This window comes from Dipteris shenzhenensis, chromosome 3 (assembly GCF_047967505.1).
Source record: "Dipteris shenzhenensis isolate YYH24624 ecotype China chromosome 3, Dip_SZ_1.0, whole genome shotgun sequence".
NCBI lineage: Eukaryota > Viridiplantae > Streptophyta > Polypodiopsida > Gleicheniales > Dipteridaceae > Dipteris > Dipteris shenzhenensis.
The window spans coordinates 63,124,443-63,150,693 of record NC_141598.1 but is presented as its reverse complement, the minus strand read 5'-3'; the positions used below and the strand labels follow the sequence as shown (position 1 = coordinate 63,150,693).

At 43.0% G+C, this 26,251-nt stretch overlaps 1 protein-coding gene and 1 pseudogene across 2 annotated transcripts in view; both read left to right on the top strand.

Annotated features, from left to right (window-relative positions):
• LOC147904148 (protein PAM71-homolog, chloroplastic-like) overlaps positions 1 to 26,251 on the top strand; it is a 125,262-nt gene that overhangs the window by 80,316 nt on the left and 18,695 nt on the right. For both annotated transcript variants that reach the window (XM_087372712.1, XM_087372711.1), the window contains exons 6-7: positions 15,348 to 15,514; positions 17,230 to 17,292. In XM_087372712.1, coding sequence (XP_087228838.1) covers positions 15,348 to 15,514; positions 17,230 to 17,292 — 230 coding nt within the window. The remainder of the gene's footprint in view (positions 1 to 15,347; positions 15,515 to 17,229; positions 17,293 to 26,251) is intronic.
• Positions 3,287 to 5,756, top strand: LOC147904150 (uncharacterized; annotated as a pseudogene).

The window sequence follows — 26,251 nt, the reverse complement described above, 5'->3', positions numbered from 1 at the left end:
TAATCTCCTCCGTCCATTCGGCACCTGTCCGAACTCGGCCAGAGACTCTCTCATAGAGTGCCATAACAGCCCAGTCATACTCCAATGTCTGTAGGCGTCTGATGAGGCAGGCTTGTGGGATTGTGTCAAAGGCTTTGCGAAAATCCACAAAGCAACAGTATACTCTCTACTTCCATGACATGGCCTTCTCTATGAAGCCCCTGAGTGCAAGTACAAAATCCATGGTCCTGTGGCCGCATCGAAATCCTGCCTAGCCCTCGAGCCCTAAGTCCCTGCATCTCTGCAAACCTCTGATCTCCATGTCGAGTACTGATGCATTGATCTTGGACATGACATGCCCAATCATAATGATCCTGTAGTTTTTCGGGCTCATGGGATCTGTCTTGTGAATGGAGTGATAGTGTTAAGGGTTCACGTGTGTGGGAAGCCAAAGCAAATTGCGTCATTGAAAAGAGCGAGAGAGAAAGAAAGAAAGAAAGAAAGAAAGAAAGAAAGAAAGTTTATTAGAGTCTTCGGAAGACCAATGGGTCTATGAGACTGTGATAAATGTGATACAATGAGCTGTGGTAGTGGAGCTACTAAACGAGCATCCACACCAATGCAGAATGCAAAAAATGCAAAATGGCAGTACTAAATCCTAAGTACAACATAGTCATATCTCGACTGTATATATGAATCAATCTCAGCATCATCGTTGATATCATCATAACCGTCATCATCATCATCATCATCATCATCAACAGGACATCAGGATGGATGAGGCTGTGGAGGTGGAGGAATGAGGCTAGCAATAGAGTGATGTCGCCCCTCTAAGGGTGCCGTCCTGGTACATCTCCTGGTCGTAGCTCTGTGTCTAACCACAGCCACTATGACCCCCGTCAGTTGGGCTCCGACCCTAAATAAGGAGGGGATGTCCCCAAGTATGATTTGTGAGTCAACCCTCTGTCTGAGCTATCGGGTCACAGGCTCCAGGTCACGGTCATGTCGAGGTCTCGCCTCGTGGGGGTCTATGTGATCTGGCTGAAAGAACTCGGTGATAGAGCTCTGAGTGGTATCAGTTGAGGAAGAAGTCTGCTCCTGTCTCCCTGCTCGGAGTATCCTATCGCGGTGTCTAAGCACCTCATGAATGAAACCAGCCAGACATCGCTGGTTTGGGTAGGAGAGGAAACAGGCAAAAACCCCATAACTATCTCTGAAGGGGCAGTAGAAATGCCCTCGGATCTCATAGTAAACAGGACATATGAATATGAAATGCTCCTTTGGCTTAACATCTTGCATGTCACACAGTGTGCATATGCGCCTCTCCTTGGGTAATCACTCTGCTTTGCTGCTCTCGATACGAAGTCTGTGAGAAGAGACCCGGAACTGCCCAAAAGAGATCCTCAGCAAGTGGGGTAGGTGAATCTACGTGTATCCTGGTGGATCAATGAAACCCTCCACTGTGATATGTAAGAAGTGGTCTCTATAGAAGCCTAGCTTCACTGGAAGATCACTCGGGTCTAACCAAGTCTAGAATGTGTGTAGCTGTAGTAGATCCTCACGGATAACCCAGTTGACCTCGTGTGATAGGAAGGGAGAGAAAGGAGCATCCATGCTGTACTGGAAAGGAGGTAGTCTGTCCATGTGGAGCCCTAGTCTTGCAAACCATCTCTCTGTGCGTGCATACCAACACCTCTGGTCTCCCCCTGCTGCAAGTGCCATAGAAGAGGACAGTGCTAGCCATGGTATCTTGCTACGCCCGGATGTGTAATCCCCATACTCTTTGACTCGGTACAGATACGTAATGACCTGAAATGCAGCATCTAGCTGTAATGGGGGTGACCCGTCTGTCAGCCAAACCTGCAAAGTTCTACACCCATCGAAGGCCCAGAGGGGATCCAAAGATCTCTAAATTGCTGATGGTGAGTATATCAGAATACATTAAAATGAGGCGTGTGGAGGATCTGTTCCAATTATGAGTGGATGGCCTTGGTTTAGGCACGGCTTGAAGTAGGAAACTAAGAGGATGGGTTCAGCCCTACAAAGCTCAAACCCCATAGGGGAGTTAAATGGTCCATTTCTTGACCAGAGTAGCTAGTCAATTGGGATATAGAAAGCCTTAATTGTTTGCCTGCTGAAGATGCCATGGATTATGGGAACTATTTATAAGACTGAGGCCACATTTCCTTACCTGATTAAATTTCTTGCACATGAAGCACTAAGTTTAATCAATTTAATTACTGCTTGTATCTCATATAACCAATATATGCAGAATGCTATCTTTCCTTAATTGCTTGGAAAAATTCATTTGCATTCACTCATGTTAAAAATTTTCATTTTTTCGGATGAAAATTTTGTTTCATTGACGGGAATTTTTATCCGTTCAACTTTATCACAACAAAGTGGATTCGAGAATCTAGATTTACATCATTTTTAAAAAGGACAACAATTTTCATCTTCATGATTCATATTTAGATCAAAATAAAGTAAACCACTAAATTGTGCTACTCACAATCGTCTAAAATTCAACCGTTCAGATATTTGATTTTCTTTCTACATCTATCAAAATATTTTCTTCAACAAGCCTCTTCTTTATCTATGGACAACATATACCTACTTATCTTAACACCACATATATTCTCTAATTCAATGATAAGGATGAACTTCAATGATTGGAATGAAGTTTTTGTAGAAGAAAAAGCACATTTTGTAATTCTAAGTAAGTAATGTATTATACTTTACGTAGACATGCATGAATTATTAGTAGTTTCAAAGAATATTAGATCGTATCATTGATCTTGGTTTTTTCAATTTGTCATTTGATGTGAAAAGTATAAACTTTTTCATCTTTCAGTTAGCAATATATACATTTTTCAAAAGAAGTTTGAAACTATGCTTATTTTGTAAAAGTTATGAAAATAACTCTCATTAATGTCTCCAAAAGATTGTAAAATTGATCAATATTTAATGCTAGTGAAAAATCATAATAGCATGTTGCAAACGACAACTCATGACTTGTTGTCGTTTTTCATGACTCGCTGTTTAAAGGCAAAAAAAGGGAGAAACAACTCTTAAGTGATGCTGAGATTGTGTCCTCAGGTCCGGGTGCACCCTTGTCAGCTCCACAAGGTAAGAATTAGATAATGCTACCCGAGAGATGTGTAAGAAGACAAAGATGATCGATCCTTTACCTTGTGAGATACCTATCATTTGTATTGAATTACCTCCCATTGATCCCAATACCAAAAAAAGGACACTTCAACTACGACGTATCAATGAAGTGCATGTTTCCAACCTCAAGAGAAAAATGAAATCAAAATCTACAACCATGGTGCTACCACTACTTGTTTTGGTGGACAGGGATCAATGTCCTACAAAGAACTCATGGATAAAGTCTCAAGCAGATTCTTACAAGTATTATGTTCTAGGTGGAACCCATGGATTGCTTTCAAAAAAAGAACTTTGTCTAGAATATGACCACATTGACAGTTATAAGATAGCAATTTGTAGGTTTGACTGATGAGGAGTGTACTATATTATCCATGGATCACAATGTTGACTCAGATTATCGCTTACATATGACTTTCATTCTATTTCATAATGAATGGGTCAAGCAACAAAGTGAAGGCTAGATTTTTTATCATAAATTTCGAGTCACGCTTTGTGAGAGATGTGGTCTACAAGTACACAAGAATAATGCACGTGATGCTGACCAAAAGCCTAACATCAAGCATTATGATAATAATTTTCAGTTGGCATTTTGTGATGGGGACCTGGGGCACCAACTCCCTTTATTAAGAAAAACTATCAAAATCTTGAGTATGAGATGAATTTAACAATATGCCATGAGTAGAAATTATTTAAATTAACATGGTTGTGTTCTACACTAAAAGAGCTTCAAATATGTCTTTACACCTTGAAATTTGGGTGACACATGAAAAAGTTTCATTAATTTGAAAGGAGATGGGCTTTCATATTTTAGTGTATTTTTTGTTTTACACCCCTCATCCAAAAAACACCCTCCCCCTTGGGCCTCACATGTTATGAAAAATATGTACAAATCTTAAAATCTTGTATATTTTTCAAGGTATATACCTTATATTTTGTGGGAGGGGTGACATGAAATTTTCATATTTTTTCCGTGCATATTTGAAAATTTAATATATGCATATTATATATGAACCTTGTCCCCCATACCCTAGATTTTGGATGAGGGTAATATTACATATTGAGTTGGCGCCCCAAGGATGGGGACGTCTATCGAACTAAAATGTTGGTACATTAAGGAGCAATTTGAGATCCCTAAAGATACAATTATAGAGCGTAAGATGGTCATAATTCTCCTATCCCCAAAAAGCAAATGAGAAGAAAGGGCTATTTCTACAAGAGAGAACAGTTGCTTGTGACCATTGCCTTGTGGTATACTTAGAGCATGAAACAATATTAGAGAGAGAGAGAGAGATAGAATTTCAATATGAATTACTAGAAATAGGACAAAGATCAATAATGCTTAATGACTTCTAGGTCTATGACAAAGTAATGATGAAGTGCTTCTAAGGCATGCCTTAACTTGAACAAACGGCAAAACATAATTATCCGTCTTATGGTTTGAGCATAAAGTTTGTCGATTAGCTTGCTATCTTACACAAAGTACTTGAGCAATAAATTGAAGCACTAGTGTCCTTAATTTATTAAGATCTATGTTGATATGTACATGTCAACAAGTCATACGAGCCAATCTCTTGCAAGTTGAGGTCAACATGTCTCTTATGTTGACCATGTAAATAATTCCATGCATCAACTATGTGAAATCATCGAGGACACCATTGATTTGACTACAAGCCCTGGATACTCCTACTACCCATTCGCATTATTGTAATAGATTCTGTTCATGATAGCAAAACTATTAATACTATGTAAACCTGCAAGAAGAGATTCTTGATTTATGGGAGTAAGGAAAGTTGAAAGGTCAAAAGATGTTGAAGGCTCCATCTGACTCTCGTGGGAAAGCAAGGCAAATGAAGCCATAAAGCCTCTTCTTGAAGAGATGAAGATAACTCCTTGGAGATATTTGCAAGGAATTCATGATAGATCCTTGATACATCTCTAATAGTAAGAGTTCTAGCACGTGTGAAGGTTGGAAACATCTCCTTAGAGGAGATGGGAGCAGAATTTGAAAGGCATATTTTCTTACTTTGCTGATTCACTCAAATGTTATAACAATCGTTTTCACTTAAGAAATTGCTTTTAGCTTCTTAATAAATGTAGTTTTGTCTTTGCAGGAAAAAAAATTATTTGTACATGCAAAGAATTATAATAGAAAAGTTGAATTGTAGTGATTGGGATGAAGTTAGGAAATACTGTCCTGATTCAAATAACCCAAAGGAGCTTGAGAGATTCTTATTTCTATTTGAAAAATGTGTAAGTGGATTCCAAAATTCTACCTCCACGTTTGTAAGGTTCTTCTTCTAGTTTTCATCTTAAGGTCACATGAATACTCTTTCAATTCTAGAATCCACTTCTAGTCTCATCAAGGTAGACTTTTCATTCTAGGCTCTAGCTTAAGGTCATATGTGAGTTTCTAAGATCAATATTTTCATTTTTAAGGCTTAACAATCTCAATTCTTGTCAAATGTCATGATTTAGATTTTAAAATGTGAACTCTTTGATACCATTTTAAGTTTCAAGTATCTTGGGTCTTACTTAATATCTATGAAATGCAGGATCGAGACCCTCTTGTTAAGTTGAGGAAAATTCCTCAACACTTTGACAGGTAGTGGGCTTGGGCATAGAGAACATGTCTGGCGGTGTCTGCCTTGGGACATCATATAAGGAGCATGCATAAGTGTGCCACACACCCGGATCAGTGATGGGGATGGGTGGCTTATCCTCGGAGAGGAATACCCACCCAGTGGTTGGGTCTCCTCCACGAAATGATTTGATGATCTCATCCATCCTATGTGTGAGGAATGCTCGTCTCTTGCGGTGTGTCAACGGCTCAAAGATCCCATGTGTCCCATGTGACCTCAACTGACCCAAGGCTCGCTCCCGTGTGAGGTGGGCTCGCATCTCTCTGCACTCATCATCAAACCAAGGGTTTTGAGGCATCTTCCCATCTCGTACCCATGAAGATTGGGTCGTAGGAAAGGATCTGGTGGCAGCATCCCATATCACTATGATAAGACAGGCCTATGGGACAAAACACACTTTGTCTTTCCTTTGCACTGACTCAAATGCATAGAAGTGTGTGATGTGTTGCTGTGCTCTATCAACCTCTTTGTCTTGTGGTCTGATCGCCTCTTGCTGCTGTCTAATCTGTCGTAGTAAGGTCTCCCTCGGCCAACATAACAAAACCCTAGGGCTAACTGTCCTAACTGGACTAAGTGTCCTAACTGACCTAGATGGTACAAAAACTAATTGTACCACTAGTTCTAACTGACTATGACTAGGCCTACAAGGCTCATATTAAGGTATAAGTGGCATTTATGGATAGCCCATGAGATAGCCTACAAACCCCCCTCCATGGTATGGGCTGAAGTATCATGGACATGGCTCAGGATACCTAAATATCTAGTGTCATGGTTGCACATGTTCGTCCCGTAGGATATAGCAACCTATGACTGTACAGAGTACAACAGATCGAATTACAAAAGGTACTAAGTTTAAAGCTTGCCGAAAAACCTCAAACTTAGGTCGAGGTAGAGCCTTCGCAAAAAGATCTGCCAAGTTGTCTTCAGTGGGAACATAAGACAACTCAATATCACCTGCTGATAATCGCTCTCTAACATAGTGATAGTAAACCTCAATGTGCTTTGTGCGAGCATGGAAAAGTGGATTCCGTGCGGCAGCCAAAGCACTCTGACTATCAGTGAAGATGATGGTAGTAGTAGTCTGACATGCACAAAGATCTGCAAGTAGCTTCTGAAGCCAAACACACTCCACTGTAGCTGAAAAATCCGCTCTGTACTCAGCTTCACAACTAGAAGTAGCAATTGTACTCTGCTTCTTGCTGAACCAAGAAACACATGAAGTATCAAGCATAAAACAATTGCCACTATGTGACACACGAGTGTCAGAACAACCAGCCCAGTCGCTCTCAATGAATCCATGCATGATAAGTGAAGTATCAGCCCCATAAAGAAGGTCTAAATGCTGAGTGCCTTTAAGATATCTGAAAACACGCTTCATGGCATGCCAATGGTGCATAGTGAAGTATCAGCCCCATAAAGAAGGTCTAAATGCTGAGTGCCTTTAAGATATCTGAAAACACGCTTCATGGCATGCCAATGGTGCATAGATGGACTGTGCATATTCCCGCTCAACTGCGAGACATCATATTGTAGATCAGGTCTCATATGGCATAGGTAAATCAAACAACCAACTACCTGCTGATAGAGAGTAACATCACATGTACCGCTGCCATCCTCAGAAGAGAAGTGAAAACCAGTCTCTAATGGTGTGGATATTGGCTTGCAATCCTCAAACTGAAAACGCTGCAAAAGCTGTCCAATGTACTTGGACTGTGACATCAAAATGCCCCCCTCATTGCTAGCAAATTAGAAATGCCTAGATAGTAGTGCAGAAGACCAAGATCAGACATAACAAATGTCTGCTGCAAATCAATTTTAAAATCTGCAATTTGCTGAGCATGTGTCCCAGTTACAAGCATGCCATCCACATAAAGGACTAAAATTAGCAAATCTGTCCCACGCTTGCGGATGTAAAGGGTAGCCTTTGTAGGGCTATTCTGAAAGCCAAGTGTGAGCAAATGAGAATGAATTCTCGAATACCAAGCCTGAGGTGCCTGCTTCAATCCATAGAGGGCCTTTTTCAAGCGGCATATCTTTCTTTCAGAACCTTCAACCTCAAAGGCAGGAGGTTGGGAAACAAAGACCTCTTCCTGCAAATGCCCATGAAGGAAAGTTGTCTTAATATCAAGCTGATGTATCTGCCAATGAAAGTGGGCAGCAAAGGCAATAATAGTGCGAATGGTAGTGATTCTGGAAGTGGGAGCAAAAGTCTCCTCAAAGTCAATGCCATGCTGCTGAGCATAGCCCTTAGCAACAAGACGGGCTTTGTAACGGTCCACTGAACCATCAGCTTTCCGTTGATCTTGTAAACCGACTTGGTTCCAATGGCATTCTTACCATAAGGCAAATGATACAACTCCCAAGTGTCATTGTGATGGATAGAATCCAATTCAGCTTGCATGGCCTTCATCCAACAATCATTCTGAAAGGTATCTTGATGACATAATGGCTCTTCATTGCATGCTGTAGCAACCAAAGCATAAGCAACAAAACTAGCATGCTCTTTGAGGACAGTTGCTCTCGTACTGGCTGGCAGAGGAGTGTCTCGTTTGCTGTCTTTTAATGTGTCAAGAAGCCAACGGGGTACCTTTTTAGGCTCTTGAGTTTCTGCTCTTTCGTGGTCAAGAGCCTGGTGTAAATGATCCTGATCAATGATAGGCATATCAGGCTGAATTTCTGCATGCACATGTGGCTGCAAATGACCAACAGATGGAGGAGGGACAACCTCAGATGGAACACCATCCCGAGCATCGGATGGAAACAAAGGCATCAAGTTGTCAAATATGTCTGGGGCATCAACAACGGGCTGTTTTTGACAGTCCAACAAAGGCATAGTGGAAGATTCATCAAACACAACATCCCAACTGACAAAACACTTGCCCGTGCAGGGCTGATATAGCTTATAGCCCCTGCTCTTTGAACTATATCCAATAAAAATGCATTTAACAGCTTTATCATCCAACTTAGTGCGTCTCTGTGAAGGCACATGAGCATAAGCTAAGCATCCAAAAGTCCTCATGTGGGAAATGCGAGGCTTACGACCCGTCCAAACCTCATAAGGTGTGATAGTCTGCAATGCCTTTGTAGGACATTTATTCAAGATGCAATTTGCACACATGACCACATCCAACCACAACTTATTAGGCAAATGTTTGCCTTTCAACATGCATCTGGCCATTTCCATCACTGATCTATTCTTCCGCTTAGCCACGGGATTCTGCTGAGGAGTATAAGGCACCGTGCATGGATGATTAATGCCATGAGAAGCCAAAAAAACAGCAAATTCCTTCGACATGTATTCATCCCCCCTGTCTGTATTAATGTGAGCAATGTGCAGCCCACTCTTATTCTCAGCCAAGGCAATAAAGTGCTTGAAGCATGAAGAAACATCAGACTTGGATTTCAATGCGAAAATCCAAGTGTACTTGGTGAAATCATCAATAAAAGTAACAAAATAGTAGAACCTCCCAAGAGCTGCAACCCTCATGGGTCCACAAACATCGCTATGAACCGGATAAAGCTTACGTAAAGCACCAACTCTTCCATCCTTGGGAAACGTAGCACGGTGCATCTTACCAAGTAAGCATGGTTCACAAACATCTTTGGAAGGCATATGCATTTTGGGAAGATCCACAATCATATCTTCCTTATGGCTGAGGGAATGGATTCCCGACTTGCTCTGATACCACTATTGGGTGTTGGAAGCAATGGAAGCTCAAAAATGGAAGCACAAAGGAGAAAAACGAGATGTTGTTATAGATTGCTGCAAAACTGAAATGTGGAGGCTCAAGGGAGAGCCAACATAACAAAACCCTAGGGCTAACTGCCCTAACTGGACTAAGTGTCCTAACTGACCTAGATGGTACAAAAACTCTGTGTACCAATAGTCCTAACTGACTATAACTAGGCCTACAAGGCTCATACCAAGGTATAAGTGGCATCTATGGATAGCCATGAGATAGCCTACAACCATGTGGATATCCGTGCATACCATGTGTCTGCTGCACTGTCTACTAGTCGTCTGGATGACTCCAAGGCCAGTCTCGATAATCTCCATTGAGGTACGTCCCAAACTCTGTGGATGAAAGTCACTATTTGAAAGATGGCATCAATCTGTAGGAAACTCATGGCAAACTCTACCTGTACTATCTCATGTGGAACTGAGGGCTTACTCTGAATCATGCTGGACCCCATGGTCACCTGTAGCCGCTCAAATTTCCTCCACTCGGTCTTCGATAGATCATCTCATGTGGAACTCAAGGCTTACTCTGAATCATCCTGGACCCCATAGTCCCGCTCAAATTTACTCCACTCGGTCTTCGGTAGATCACACCCCCAAAAGGGTGCTGAATACATGGTCCCGTCAGTCGTACTAGTTTGTCGAAGAGCCAGCTCTTTGTTGGTGAATCCTAAAAGTGTGCCTAGAAGCATTGTCTCTCTAGTCGGGCCAAAGCACCCCGTCCTTGTGTGAGTCTATGAAAGATAAGATCTGATTGATGTATAGTCCGAAGACGGTTGGTGAAAGTGAACAGCCTTGCTCCACTCCAGTCGTGCTCTCGACCTAGCTCGATAGGCCGCCCGGAGGGCGTACTTGCCTCTGTCTGACTCATATAAGATCACCACACCCCAAATCAGTGCCTTTGGGATCTACATCTCTTGTACTCTCCTGATCATGTGAGATCGTGGGACAGTGTCAAAGGCCTTCCGAAAGTCTACAAAACTTGTGTAGACTTTATAGTTTCTGGATCCTACCTCCTCAATGATAGCTCTCAAAGTGAATACGTGATCTAAGGTACAAGGCTGCCTTCAGAATCGTGCCCATCCTAGCCCACGGCCCCTGAGCCTCTGTGTGACTACTGAGCTCCCTCTCTAGAACCGATCCATAGATCTTGGCGAGAGTATGACCAATCATGAGGGTGCGGTAGTTCCCAGTCTCCATAGAGTCACCGGCTTTGTGTATCGGTACAATAGTGGTGGTGCTCCAAGTGGGTGGGAAACCATGACTTACATCATGGTTGAACATGTGTGCTAGGACCGGAACTAAGACCTCCTACCCATGCGCAAAGTACTCAATCCATAGACCCTCATGATCCTGTGCTTTCCGGTTGTGTAGTCGACAAAGTGCAGCCTGCACATTTTTTTTGGTAAACAAGTAACAAGTGGTGGGCTTGGGCATAGAGGACATGTTCGGTGGTGTCTACATCTGGACATCATAGAGGGAACATGCATACGTGTGCGAGACATCTAGGTTAGTGATGGGGGTAGGTGGATTCCCCTTCGATAGGAACCCCCATCTAGTGGTCGGGTCTGCTCCTCGAAAAGATGTGACAATCTCATCCATTGTGTGTGTGAGAACAGCCCTTGTGGCGTGCCAGTCGTGGAAAAATCCTCGATGCCTCATATGACGTCAAATGTCCCAAGGTTTGCTCCAGTATGAGGTGGGCTCTTGCCTCTCTGCATTCGGTATCAAACCAAGGGTTTTGAGGCATCTTCCCATCTCGGACTAGCGTGGATTGAGTCGTGGGGAAGGATCTGGTGGCAGCATCCTGTATCACTGAGACAAGGGTGTATGAGGCACGTGTGAGGTCTATGTCATCATCGAGTAAAGCTGGGAGTGCTTTGGCTAAGTGACTCACGTACACTGGGTCAAGGGCACGGTCAAAGTTGATCTGGACACGTGCAGGTGCGATGGGGGCTGTCCCTATGTGATTGGCATGGTAGCAGAGATGGAAGGCTAGGTATGGGTGGTCGGCTCCGAGTGAGGGCGGGGGTACAATGAAATCGTGAATCTGTGAGACAAAGGCTAGTGGTCCTAGTAGGTAGTCCACTGTACTTGACCCACTGCCGTGTGGGAAACAGGTGAGTACTCGAGACAATGGCCATCTTTGAAGACCACTATAGATGATCAAGTCATGGACTGCCCCCAAATCAAGTAGATGTCGCCCATATCCAGTCACCTGTGGGGCGTCTGCAGAGTGTCTCTGTATCCCTAGCTCAGCTGCATCTAGCTCTGGGACTATGTGGGGATCTGTGTCATATGTGAAGTCAAGCAGACCCACCTGTCTATTTCCTATCCGTGCATTGAAGTCTCCTTGTTTGGAGAACTCCGTGATGTCATCATGGATTGTCTCATATGGACTGTGTCCCTCTGCGGTGACCTCTTGTGCATAGGATGATGTGTCTGGAGCAAAGTAGCATATCGCCATAAAGATAGGTCGGGCATCCGGTAGCTGAACCCATATCCACATGTGCCGTGCATGCTCCCCTCATCGTAGCACAGAAATAAGTGGTCTGAGGTGTGATTTGAAGAGGACAGCTACCCCCCCCCCCCGGAGCCTCCCACTCCGCTATCTCTTGTCAACTCCCTCTTATGAGCTGACTCCCGTGTATAGCTTGTCACTGTGGGCAGCCCTCTCTTTGGGCTCTCGTGCATCTCAGTGTAAAAGATCATATCCCTATCACTGTATGTTTCCTGGAAATCTCCCGGCGGATCGGACCATAATGTGCCATTACAATTCCATACTGCTATTTTCAGTCCAGTGTATGTACTCATTCCGTGGGCTCAACACCGTCATAATTCTCCCTCTTCCTTCTCTTCCTTGTCTCCTTTATCTTGAATGATCGCTCTACCATCCTTATCTGCTGCCCATTCCCTTGCTTCTCTTGTTGCCATTACTCGTACCATGCCTTCCCTTCGGTGCACTTGTTGTAGGAGGGTGAGGTCATCATCTAGATAGATTCTGGTCCCTTTCAAAGTCGCCCTTGTGCTCATGAGAGTCTTCCTATCCATGGCTGTCCTGAACTTCAGCACTAGTGGCTTTGTAGGTGCTTCATGTTTGCCTACCCTCTAGGCTGTCTCGCATGTGAGAGAGAGAGAGATTAATGCCCTCGGAAGGCCTCAAAGGGCCTATGGGATAAAGTACATCAAGAGAATTAACTCATACAAGCCTCTGTAGGCCGAAGCAAAGGGCATGCTAGGGCCCTTGCTGATTGCTATGATAACATAAAGGGCTTAGAACTGCGCTTCTTACCTTCATGGAGAAGGGTAAACATGCTGGGTCAGCTTTAGGCCTTTGGAAGAGCAAAAATCCAGCTACAAAGAGTCCCAGTTTTCAATAGAGACTTTGGCTTATGAAGGGCATGGCTTCAAAGACAAACTTCGAAATTTGTTCCTGAAATTAGAGTATAATGTGCTACAAAATTTTCTGGAGAAGTTCTTATGAGGGCACATGGTCAAAGTAAAAAATTGTGTTAGGCTTGCCATTTTCCGTGTTAATACTGTCCCAAGGATCATAGTTTTTCTCTTGCAATGTAAGTTGCATGTTGGGGAATTGCACAAAATTTTATGTATTTGTAGGCCACTTTCCCAGCACTTTGGTCTAGGTTCCATGGAGAAGAGTAAACATGCTGGGTTTTCTGCTGCTCCTCCCTGTCCCCTGCTTCGACCTGCTCCTACCTGCCCCCTTGCCTTACCCTCAAGGCCCCCTCCATTCGTACAGCGTTCCCCCTCATGCCTTGGCTCACCCTTATCCCCCCCTCTAGCCATCCATACAGACTGTAAGATGTCCATACAGTCTATATGGATGCCTATACAGCTGTTCTGCCTGCTCTGCCCCCTCCCCTCCTACTTCCACTCAGCTCACCTTACGCTTACCCTCTTCTAGCTGTCTGTATAGAATATACTGCACCCGTACAGCCTGTATGGATCGAAGGCTGACTTGAAGCATCTGAAGAAACAATCCGCTGCCTATAAGACCTTGAGGAAAACTAAGGGCAAACTATAGGTAGAGGAGGGAGAGGGAAAATGAAGCGGAGAGGAGGGGAGCAGAGAGGAGAGGGTGGAGCAGAGCTGAGGCAAAGGAAGGGGGGGCTCAGTGCAGAGAATGGATGGGGCGGAAAGGGGCAGCCGTGTCAGGGTTGGCGAATGGCTTCTCATTCAGCCAGTCCCTCTTCCACAGCCGTGAGAATATGTATTTTTTCAAAAGACGAGCTGCAGCTGCTTAAGAAGTATGTTGAAGTTGAAGTGCAATTGCTCTCTTTGCAGTCATCCATGGCTCTCATCCTCCTAGAAGCCAAGCTTGAGATTGAATGTTGCCAGCCCTGCACCCTGATCTTTCTCCACATATTCATGTTTGACTTCTGGGGAAAGGGTTCTTCCACGCAGTCTTTTATCCCTCTGAGATGTGCCTCCTCTGTTTTTCTTCTTTCTCTCATCTCTTAGCATTTTAATTTGGGTTGCTTCAACCGCAATGATCGATACTCGTGCAACCATGGAAGGAGCCCCTTTTTCTTTTTTTGCTATATATTTTTTCCAACCTTCAGTTTCATGGCCTATGGAATGACTTCTATCCGATCAAGATTATTTCTCACTTAATAGTGGGATTTTTTTCTTTCAAAACTCTTTGGTATTACAGCTATGGTACTCGATTGATTAGAGGCAAATGGCAGTGGCTGCAAGGAGAAGGGGATCTTTACACTCATGCCATATCTTCTCAACACCTAGTCACAGTCAATCAAGGAGGTGGCTTGCAGCAGTCTACCCTTGTTCCAGAGTAGAGGTTCCATACTCGATCTTTCCTTTGACAGGACGTCTTCTACCCATGAAGGATATGTCTCAAGACTTCAATGATATTCTCAAACTTCCACCCTCTATATAAGGAAGGCTCTGCAGGGTTGGTCTAGCAACTATATTGTTTGAGAGATGCTTTCAGAAAGGATAGGGAGACCCCATCATGTATCTCACCCTTTCAAATCCTGATGATGAATAGATGCACTAGGGGTCACAGAGGCCCTAATGCTGCTTATTTGCAGAGTCTGGGTAATAAAGTATCGTCCTTTTAGAAAGATGAGGGACCTGCGTCCTTAAATTCTACGGTTTTGTAGACTCTTTGGATGATGGCTGAAATTGTCTGGTGGATGGTGCCATGTGGGCATTTTCGGTGGATCTCAACTATTTTGAGTTGTCTTATTGCTGTTGTTTGACCTCCACCAGGATGCCCTATGGCCAGCTTTGCAGTGAGTTCTGGTTTTAGGGTCAGAGACGCTGAGCTCAGCTGATGCCTCGCTGCGGAGGTGGAACACATAGAAGCATAGAGGCATTTTAGTACTCTTAGGACAACCCTAGCCTCTGTGCCTTCTTTTTATCTAATAAGGCTATACTTTTAGCTGCATTTTCATCATACTTTTTCCTTGCATTTAAAGAGACCCCCTAATTCTTGCCTGCATGACATTGGGTGCCACTATTGGCGCTTTTATAACTATGGTTAATTTCTTCAAGTGTTACTTCTGTACATGCCTGTATAAACTTTTGGATTGGACGGTGTTTTTATTTATATATCATCTTGGATTATTTTTGCTTCAAATGTGCATTTGCCAGTATGTTGCAGTTAACTATTTTGTGTGCTTCCTATTTGTGTTTCTGACAAATGCACCCAATGTAGCTGATTCACCTTGGCAGGTTTGTATAGTTGTGGGTAGGTTGAAAACTAAAGGTAGGCTTCTTATCTCTGAGTGATCGAGTTGAGGCCTTAACATATTCTTTGATGATCGTTGGTGCAGCTTTACCAATTGGCGAATATGCTGCAGTGGCCCTTCTTTTGTTTTTCGGATTCAAGTCAATAAAGAATGCCTGGGATATGCCCTCAGTGTCTACCAAAAGTCAAGGAAATGAATATGTTGAGATTAGTGAGCTGACTGAAGCAGAGGAAGTTATTAAGAAATCTGAGGTAAGCCACAGTGACTGACTTAAATCTTGAGAGTACAAGAAGCTTCAACCGCAGATCATCAATTTTCCTGTGGATAAAATGCTAGTGGCATGCTACTGCATTCTTGGGACCATAGTTACCAGGGAACGGCGTTCAAATCTGGAACGCCGTTCCAGTAAGCAAGGGGGAACCGGAAAGCTCCGGAACGTTCTCCTTGTTTTTCTTTTGTTGGGGGGGCTCTCTGAATATTCCAAATGGGTATTTAATTGCTGAAATGGAAAGTTCAAATCTGTATAATGTTATGTTCTTTCATTTTTTAGCGTAGTTTTTTGTCATATGATAGTGTTGTATGACGTGGTGTTCCCATTCCCATTCCTACACTACCCCTTCCTGAAATGTTCCCGTTCTGGCATCTTAATTCCTGGAACGTTCCTGCTCCCTGGTAACTATGCTTGGGATGTATGTGATACTGGGCTGGGATCTTCATATGAATATTAGCCTGTTTTGGTTTTCAGCCAAGAGGATCATTTGTCGGAAAATATGCTCCATATCTATTTTTCTTCCTCTGATCATTAGTGTACCGTGCTTTAGGGAGCGCACTTGGCTTTTGAACTTTTTACGATCCCTTCTTAAGCTACCATATCCCTTCTAAGTTAACTTACACCTGTTATTCTACCTGCATAATGTATGTATAATGGTACCAGAGTTCTATATTCTGGTTATGAAGCTGCTTGGCCTGTGAGAAATTTCATAAATTATGTTCTGCATTTAGCCTAGCCAACTTTGGGCAAACTAATGATAGGCATATGCTTGCTTATTGCTAAGGTCCCTCTACAAAGATACTCAATATACAACGCAGTGAAGTGTTTACTGCTAGAATATCTTTTGAAGGAAGTTGATGGCAGACACACTTGTGCTAATTACTAGTCATATACTTACACTGTCTACAGGTGTAAGCAGTCTTGCATGCGTGCTAATATTATGGTTTGCACATGAGTGTTACACATGCATGCATGCAAATAAGCAGGTCCACACACAAACAAGAAGAGAAGATGATCCAAAGCAGCATTGAATTATGTTTTCCTGAGCAGGCATGCCTGTAGAAAATTGTAGATATGGTGTAAGGGTTGCAGGTGGATGAAATTGTGCATAGTTATATGCATACAGGTAATATTATTTGCAGATGTAAAAATACATGCCATGCTCTCAATATCCACTCCTGGTCTGACAAAATATCCACTCAATACATGCCATGCTCTCAATATCTACTCGTGGTCTCAATATCCACTCCTGGTCTGATAAAAAATCAGCTTGTTATGTCCTGAAACCACACTTCTGTGTGTTTCCCATGGCTTTTTCTACTATTACAGGTGCTGGCTTTAGGAAAAGGTTGGGAAATGCAGACCACATAATGAACTTTGCAAAACATCTTCATGCTCTGTTCACCTTGTAAATGATGCTAACGGGATGGGTTTTTGAACCCTCCTGGTTCTCGGAATGAAATGCAATATTGGGGACTGTTTGCTGTGATAGGGTTTTGCGTTTGGGGTTGAGCTATTTAAAACCTTGACATTATATACTCTCCTTTCTTGGATGGGAGAGTCATAATATTGTTTTTAGTCATAAAGGCACCTGCAGGATCTTCTGCAATTGGTATGGGGATACAACATCTTATAAGATAAGCAATATTCTTGTTTTCATTAGGAAAAAATGATGTTTGCTTTGTTCATTTGCAGGTCAAGGGGTCAAGCTCCCCATTTGAGATTGTTGCGGAGACTTTCAGCCTAGTTTTCTTAGCTGTAAGTTGATTGGCACATCCTTGCATCCTTCTTCCATCAATTTGAGTATAACCATCTTCCTTTTAAGGTCTTATCTATGCATGAAAAGCATTGGGGCAGTTTTCAGAAAACAAAGGTATGCTTTATGTGAGTGACACATGAAACGAAAGAATGAGACACAACAGGGCTTGTGAGATGAGAGGAAACCCAACTGAAATTACAGCCTGCCTTATGGTAGTTGTGAATTCTGAGAGCTAATTTTAACTATCTAAGTCAACTTTACAAGAGATCAAAGTCTCTTCCCCTTTAAAAAGTTTGTTGTTGTACGACATCATTGCTTTCAGGAGCTTCCTATCTTCTCTGCCAGCATCTTAAAAAGTTTTTGGAGACTCATGGAACATAGCTCATGCAAGATGTAATGTGCCCTCTATGGTTGTATTTGCTGCCATAAAAAAGAGTATGAGTTCATCTTCCACGTTTTGTTAATGCAGATCTTGCAGTCTTTCCTCCCTATTGTTTATTTTCCATCTATCTCTTAAGGCCGTGAGAGATCACTCTTTAAATACTGATATATCCATATGCAAATACTCTGATTGCTTGTAGAATTCCTCCATATTCTGCATGTATGAGTCCATTTTCTTTATTGGGTAATGCCAGTCTCTAACAAATTTCCTTTTCACTAAATGCTATATCTTTTCCTTACCTTTTCTGGTGAATCAAAAGTAGGCAATTGATAAGGCAATCTATCTCATTTTAATAGCAGATTTCAAGGATGTTACCCACAATCTTTGGGCATCTATTCTAACCTCGTACCTCAAATAACTCATACAATGCTAAATACTAAAACGCACACATATTATTACATTTATCTACTAAAACACACATATTATTACAATGCTACATACTAAAACGCACACATATTATTACATTTATCTACAACTTTGGCTCTATGTCAAATGCTATGGCCCCTCATTGTCAAGTGATCCATCCAAGGCCATATTTGACACAAACTTAATCTCTTTACTACTGCAGATCACGGGAGTAGCACCATCTAAATTCCACCCAGCCAATTCCTGTTGAAGCGTAAGAACACACAGAGAAGTCGAAATCCTCAATCAGAATCCATACGTGAAGCTCATCTTCTCTCTCTTACTTACCTCAACAGCCCCATCTCCCTAGATGGATCTAGATGCCACATGTCATCATCATAGGGCTTTTCCTAATGCATCTTTTCACCCCTCTCTTGGGATACATTCGATTTCCTTTGCCCCTAGGCACATTGCTTGCATTAGGCCCTTAGCCTTAGATCCACCTAGTCTAGTGCTATTAGCCCTCACCTAGGACCTTGACATTAATTCCCTCCCGATCATTTACATGAAGCACAAATAAATATATTACAAATGTAGATCCTTAAGGGAAACGTCGACTGATTCTTCCGAGGTCATGCTACCTCAGCTAGAGCGTAACATTCCTTCCCTCTTCAGACATCAGCGTCCTCGATGATAAAGTCTGGGAACACTCTCCGCAACTGGTATACGGATTCCTAGGTAGCTTCTGATAGAGGCTGACCATGCCATGCAATCAACACCGTGGGTATCTTCCGATTGCGCACTTGCATTGTTCCTCGGTCCAGGATTCTTGTTGGTTTGCGTCGTGCATTATCCTCTATCTCCTAAAACAAAACCACACCTTTGATTAGTGAGTCACCAGTATGCAAAATTTTTTTTAAACGAGAAACATGAAACACTGGGTGCACCTTGCAACCCTGCGGCAATTCTAATTTATAGGCTACCTTGCCTATTCTTTTTAGAATTAACCACGGCCCACAGTATCGAGGTGATAATTTAGCACACTCTCCTGAAGTTAACGACTTCGAGTGTGAAGGAACTCTGAGAAAAACTTTTTCTCATTCCTTAAATTCTCTTATAGACCAGTTTCCATCCGCATACGCCTTGGCTCTATCCATAGCCTGGCAGATATTAGATCTCGCAAGTGCTAGCATCTCCCGCATCTGAACCACAAAGTTCGCGGCACTAGGCACTCTCTGAGGTATTCCAACTGTAGTTGGATTTGCTGGTTTATAGTCATAATTCAATTCAAATGGACTAGACTCCGTAGAGGAATGTTTTCTATCATTGTAGGCAAACTCTAACAATGGCAACCACTTGTCCCACGTATGTTGCCTCAATGACACATATGCCCTCAGCATATCCTCTAAAATCTGGTTGACTCTCTCCGTCTGACTATCTGTTTCAGGATGATCCCCACTACTCATTCCCAACTCAGTCCTTAGTGTCTCAAATACCGTTGTCCAAAAATGACCGGTAAATCTGACATCTCTGTCTGACACTATGGATCTAGGCAATCCATGCAGACGAAATATATGTCTAATAAACAAATCCGCGACTTGCGGGGCACTAACAGACTCTCTAGTCGGAATGAAGTGAGCCATCTTGGTTAGACGATCAACCACCACAAAGATAGAATCATACCCTCCTTGTGTTGTAGGCAGACCCACAATAAAGTCCATGGAAATGCTCTCCCACTTACCTAGTGGTACTTCCAAGGGTTGCAAAACTCTGGGTGGCTTCACTCATTCTGCCTTACTCACCCGACACGAGAAACACCGTGTCACATATTCATGAATATGTTTTTTCATCTTTGGCCAAAAGAAATCTCGCTTCACGAGATCATATGTCTTCTCGACTCGTGGATGTCCCGCACATGGGCTATCATGGCATTGTCGAACGACTCTCTACTTGAGATCATTCTGACTAGGTACTACAACCTTGCCATTTCTTTTCAGCATACCATCCCTTATGGTATATCTTGCATATGTTTGGCCTTTTCTGGATGCCAGGTCATCCTTTTCTTTCCTTGGTCTAAACACATGAGCTTTAGGCCATAAGCTCTGGACAAACTCGTCCACCTTTTGAGTTTCTCTAATCTCGGTCATTAGAGCACTCTCTAATATCGTAACACTCATATTGTGCATAATGCGAGACAACACATCAGCAATCTTATTATCCTTGCCTCTTCGGTACCGAATCGTCAAATTAAACTCCTGCATGAGGTCTACCCACCTAGCTTGGCGGCCCCTCAAGTCATTCTGTTTACAAAAATGTTTCAGAGTATCATGATCCACATCCACATTAAACTCTGAACCATACAAATAATGCCTCCATGTTTTCAAAGCATGGATAACAGCATACAACTCCAATTCATGAGTTGGCTAATTTCGTTGAGAGGGAGAAAGCTTCTTGCTTTCAAAGGCTACTGGCCTTCCCTCTTGAAGGAGAACTGCTTCTACCGCAATGCCACTTGCATCGGTTTCCAGAAACAACGGTTTTTGGGGATCAACTATTTTTAACACCGGTCCTGTGACCACAGCTTGTTTTATGGTGTTAAAACTTTCTTGTTGATTCTATCCCCATATAAAAGGTACTTTATCTGAGGTCAGATCAGTCAATGGCGATACTATTTCGGAATATCCTTTGATATGTCTTCTATAAAATTGGACAAATCCCAAGAATGATCGCAAAGCGGTCAGACTCTGAGGGATTGGCGAAGTTAGTATCGCAGCCACTTCTTTGGATCCATTTCGATCCCCTCTGGAGTAATTATGAATCCTAAATATTGAAGTCTAACCATACACAGTATAGTTTTCTTTTAATTTACATTAAGACTGGCTTTCCTCAAAGTACTGAACACTATTCTTAAGTGTTCACGATGCTTAGTAATACTTTTACTGAATACCAGAATATCGTCAATAAAATGTACTACAAACTTTCCGATATACGGACGTAGTAAATCATTCATAAGCATGACGAATGTAGTTGGGGCATGAGTAAATCCGAAGGGCATTACCAAAAACTCATAATGACCAAACTTGCTTCTGAAAGCGGTTTTATGCACATCCTCGGCTCTAACTCGGATTTGATGTTAGCCACACTTAATATCTATCTTGCTGAAAATCACGGCTCCATGTAATGCATCTAGCAAATCATCAATCTGAGCCATCGGATACCTGTGCTTACAGTGATATTATTCAATGCTCTGTAATCTATACAAAGGCGAAACGTATCATCCTTTTTCTTCTTTAATATCACTGGCGAAGCAAAAGGTGAGAAACTTGGTTGAATCTGTCCCAACTTGAGGTATTCTTCCAGTTGCCTTCTCACCTCCGCTTCTTCGGTAAAACTCATTCGATAGGGAGGTCTATTTACAGGTTCTGTCCCCGGGATTAGTTCGATCTTATGCTGAACATTCCGCTCTGGAGGTAACCCATAAGGTAGCTCATCCTTAAAACAGTCAGAGAACTCTGCTATAAGATTAGCCAGCTTGGCCATCTCACCACTTTGTGCAACATCAGTGCTAGCCAAAGAATCATCAACTGGCTCTACCGATGCTGTACAAAGGAATAAAAACTCTTCTTGAGCTTTTCGGATTTCCATCACGGAAACCAACGGTCCTTGAGGTACATCTTTCTCATCTCGTAAGACATACAGTACATCATTCATCTTGAATTGATATACGTGTTTTTTCCAATCAATGGCTGGATTCTTCCTAGAATGCCATGCCATACCCAGGGCTATATCTGCATGAGCAAGCTTAGTCATTTCAAAATCAAGCTTCTCAGCATAGTCCTGAATACGAAGCTCCAACTGGGTAACCGTTTGGTCCCATACTTCAGTTGAACTTCCATCTGCCATCCTGACTGTATACGCGGTATGGATTGATTCGAATTAATATGGATTTATTACCTATGGATTGATTGGAATTAATATGGATTTATTACCTCATGCTCATTCCATACCTGCTTCGTGGTTGGTGCTATTCGCATAGTCAGATGGGCTAGTCTTTAACTTCAGCCTCTTCACGAGCTTGGAGTTAATTACATTGTGAGTTGACGCCGAGTCAAACAACACAATGACATCATGATTGGCCACTTGCCCTTTCATCTTAATTAACTCCGTATCATTAAAGGCTGTATACCCCGTTGCTGCGGGCTTAAATAGGATGTTATCAGGTGCACTCGTTACTAGCTTAGTAACAGACACACATAACAAACAAGGTACTGACCTCTGAGACCCGCTAGCTGAATCTGCATCTGTTCCGCTCTGGGACTTCCCTCCATTTCCACGTCGCATTCTGAGACTACCATCTCAGCCATCTGACGATCCTTATTTCGTGGACAATCCTTCCACTGATGAGGCTGAAGGCAACCAAAACACAAGCCTTCTCTCCTCGCTTTTTTCTCTTTGCTTTGGGTTTAAGGGAGACTTTGACCAAGCCTGGGCTGCCATTGGTGTTACTTTCCTCTTCACTCCAATGGTGGTACTTGATTTAGGAGTTTCAGCTGGTTTCGCCTGCTTGGCTTGACCACTCGGCTGAGAATCACTCCCTTTACTAATCCACCTCTTCTTAAACCCAGATTTCTTCTGGTACCCATACTGGGTTCCGACCTGCGCAAACCCACTTGGCTTGCTGCCCTTGGCATCTTCATAGTTCAGGGCTATGGCTATTGCATCATCCAACGTGTTCGCATACTTAGCCCGAACTTCCATTTTAATCCGATCATTCAATCCAAATATGAAATCTTTCACTTGGATTGATTGAGGTAGGGGTTCATTAACCTTTATTACGCTCTCTCGAAACTTATCAGTGTATTCTGCCACTGACAAATTTCTTTGACGAAGGTTTCTATACTGATCCCAAGCTCGGGATGCTTCGTCTGGAGAAGTGTTTTCTGAATTCTCATTTAAACCCCTCCCAGGTAGTGGATGCAATACCATCTTTCTGTTGTTTAATCCACCACCGATCCACTGCCTCACTAAACATGTGGGTGGCCTCGTGGATTTTCTTGATATCATTTCTCATTTCTGAAATGGCGAACGCCTCGTCCCATTTGTGTAACCAGGTCTCAATGACATCAGAACTGCGGTCATTCATCCGACCAGAATACTTTTCCGGCCTATAATTGGCAACATTAGGTACTTTAGCCTTCCTAGGCTCGACTGTATGGACACTAGACTCCGGTTCCATTGGAGCCTTTCCTTTCTCATCTCGAGAAGGTCTGGCAGACATACTGTGTATCACTCTTCTAAGTTCAGAGTCCTGCATTCGCCTGTAACTGTTGCGCTAATAACTGCTGCAAGGCATCCTCAAGTAATGCAATCTTGCCAGATAAGGTGTGAACTACTGGGCGCGACACCTGCTGTCGGTTGGACTCCTGACTCTACAGGGTCCATCCTGGAAGCTGCTTCTTCTGCTTCCATTTAGGTCAATGGGTGTTTTGTTTTTTTTTAAGAATAAAAATAAAAAATAAAATAAATAAACACCGCTAGAAACTGTAATTACAAGCTGGCAAAATTCTGACACAATTCCCTATACTAGGGAATACCTGCAATCCCGACAACTACACTGACCAGGCATAATCCAAAATTCGACTTTTCCCTGTGCTAGGGAAGTTCCTGCAATCCATTCTGACTCAAGCACAGAGGCATATACACAAGCATAATCTGACCCTGCTTTGAACCACAAGCCTATACACGGGCTGGCTATCCGTTCATGCAAGCTGAATACTCCACACAAGCTAAGTTCAAGAGAAAAAAAACAAAATGATGAAAACAGGAGCAAATAATGTCGAAAGCCCCCTGGTCTGTGAATTCGATGTTAAGGAACCCCACTCATCGCTTATTGCGTCGAAGGCCTCCCCGTTCACGAGCCACTGCCTGTGCATCATCCATCGCTACGCAGATGTTCTGCGCTCTCTTCCTACGCATCCCCTTTCAACACATCCCTGCAATTCTTACCCAAACGAGACAGCAGGTTTGCAAGCAACGAATCATCCAGGAGGCAAGGGATGAAGGAGAATTGCCCAAAAGCGGATTGTTTAGCTATCGGCAGGGAAGTAACACAGGTGATAGCAGCTGCTCTTTGCTCTCGTTGGAGACCCTTCTTCCTGTCTCATAGCCTGGCGAATTCAGCCGTCCGTGCGTCAGTCTACCCCGCTGATTTCACAGGTGTATTGTAGATGAACACGCCGTCGTTCACTATTTCAATCTCAAAATAAGCATTTCTGCGTGACTCGCGATACACGCTTCGGGGTTCCTATATTCTCCGTTTGCGCTCCTTTCGTCCAGCCTGAACGCTAACCTGCACTAATCCTTCGTCTGCGCTCCCTTCGTCCAGCCTGAACGCTAACCTGCTCTGATACCAAATGACACAAACTTATCCTCTTTACTACTGCAGATCACGGGAGTATTACCATCTAAATTCCACCCAGCCAATTCCTGTTGAAGCGTAAGAACACACAGAGAAGTCGAAATCCTCAATCAGAATCCATACGTGAAGCTCATCTTCTCTCTCTTACTTACCTCAACAGCCCCATCTCCCTAGATGGATCTAGATGCCACATGTCATCATCATAGGGCCTTTCCTAATGCATCTTTTCACCCCTCTCTTGGGATACATTTGATTTCCTTTGCCCCTAGCCACACGACCTAGTTTGACCTTGTAATATGTGAGTGGGACAGACAGGGCCTCAATGCTATACTGATAATCTAGCCATGTGGAGCGGCAAACTCTCAAACCATTTGCAAGTACATGCATACCAACGTATTTGATCGCCATCAACTACCAAAGTCAATAGATGAAGATAGGGCCATCGATGGTAACCTGCGCTGGCTTGAGGCATCATAGAGGAGGCTAGCCACCGGAAACAAGAGTATTTTGGCTTTGTGGATTTTCACAAGGCTTTTGATTCATTACCATGGGTGTGTCTCATTGCATGACTCCGAGTGTTAGATGTCCCATAGGCTGTTATATGGCCAATTATGCCTTTATATCACAGAGTTACATGCAAAGTACACATGACACATGGGTTGTTAGAGGAAGTAAGCAAGTCCTTTGGCATGAAACAGGGATGCCCGCATATACCCCCCCCCCCCCCCCCCTTCCCCCCCTTCTTTCCTATTGGGGCATGTACATTGACGAGCTGGCCTTCTTTGTAGACATACTAGGAACCCGAGGCTTGATTTGGCATAGACTGTGATACCTATACTTCTATATGTCGATCTATCTTGGAAGAGTTTCTTATGCAAGACTCCTCCACACAAGTGCGTCACATGAGATCATCACGTATTTGTATGGAGTCAAGCAGCTCTGCTAGCTTCATGTAAACCGACAGAGCTTCTGGATTTTGGTATATTTGCCACATGGAATATCAAATAGCGATATTAATTTCAAATAATCCAATTTATATGGATGGATTCATAAGAAAGCTTTGAAATGCAACTACCTCAAGGCATTATCTTGAGTGTTTCTTGACCCTCAAGGCAAACGCAAAAGGATTACAGCTAACTCGAGAGCCACAGGACCATGCACATGGCGGAGATAGATCAATCACACACAATGGAGGTATGGCCTATCTTGCTCTACTTAGAGAGGACTGTCAGACCCGTGGTATAACTCTTGAGATGGCCCACTCAATATAGAGATCATGGAGGCCGCCCCCCACCACAGTGAGGGAGGACGGGACAGAGGCAAATACAAGGTATCCTCATATCCCATTGGACGACTACCACCAAGATCATAGTTGATCACATATCTGACTCTTTCTCAGGATTTTCAGTTTTGAGTTCTAGATGTTTTTTTTAAGTTTCTTGGTATAGAAGGGTCTTAGAGAGCCCTTCTTCAGCCCATGGTGGCTTGTATGAGATTCTATTTTGGCTGTACTTTGTCTCATAGGCTTGTGAGGCCTTCTAAAGATGTTAATCTCTGTGTGTGTGCGTGTGTATATGCATGCATGCATGCATGTATGTATGTAGATAGGTAGGTAGGGGTGTGTGTGTGTGTATGCCCCTACCTACCTATCTACATCCCAGGTAGGTAGGTAGATAGGTAGGTAGGTGTGTGTGTGTGTGTGTATGGACTTCATCCCAGGCAATATGGTTTTATTCCAAGACGGCACATACAT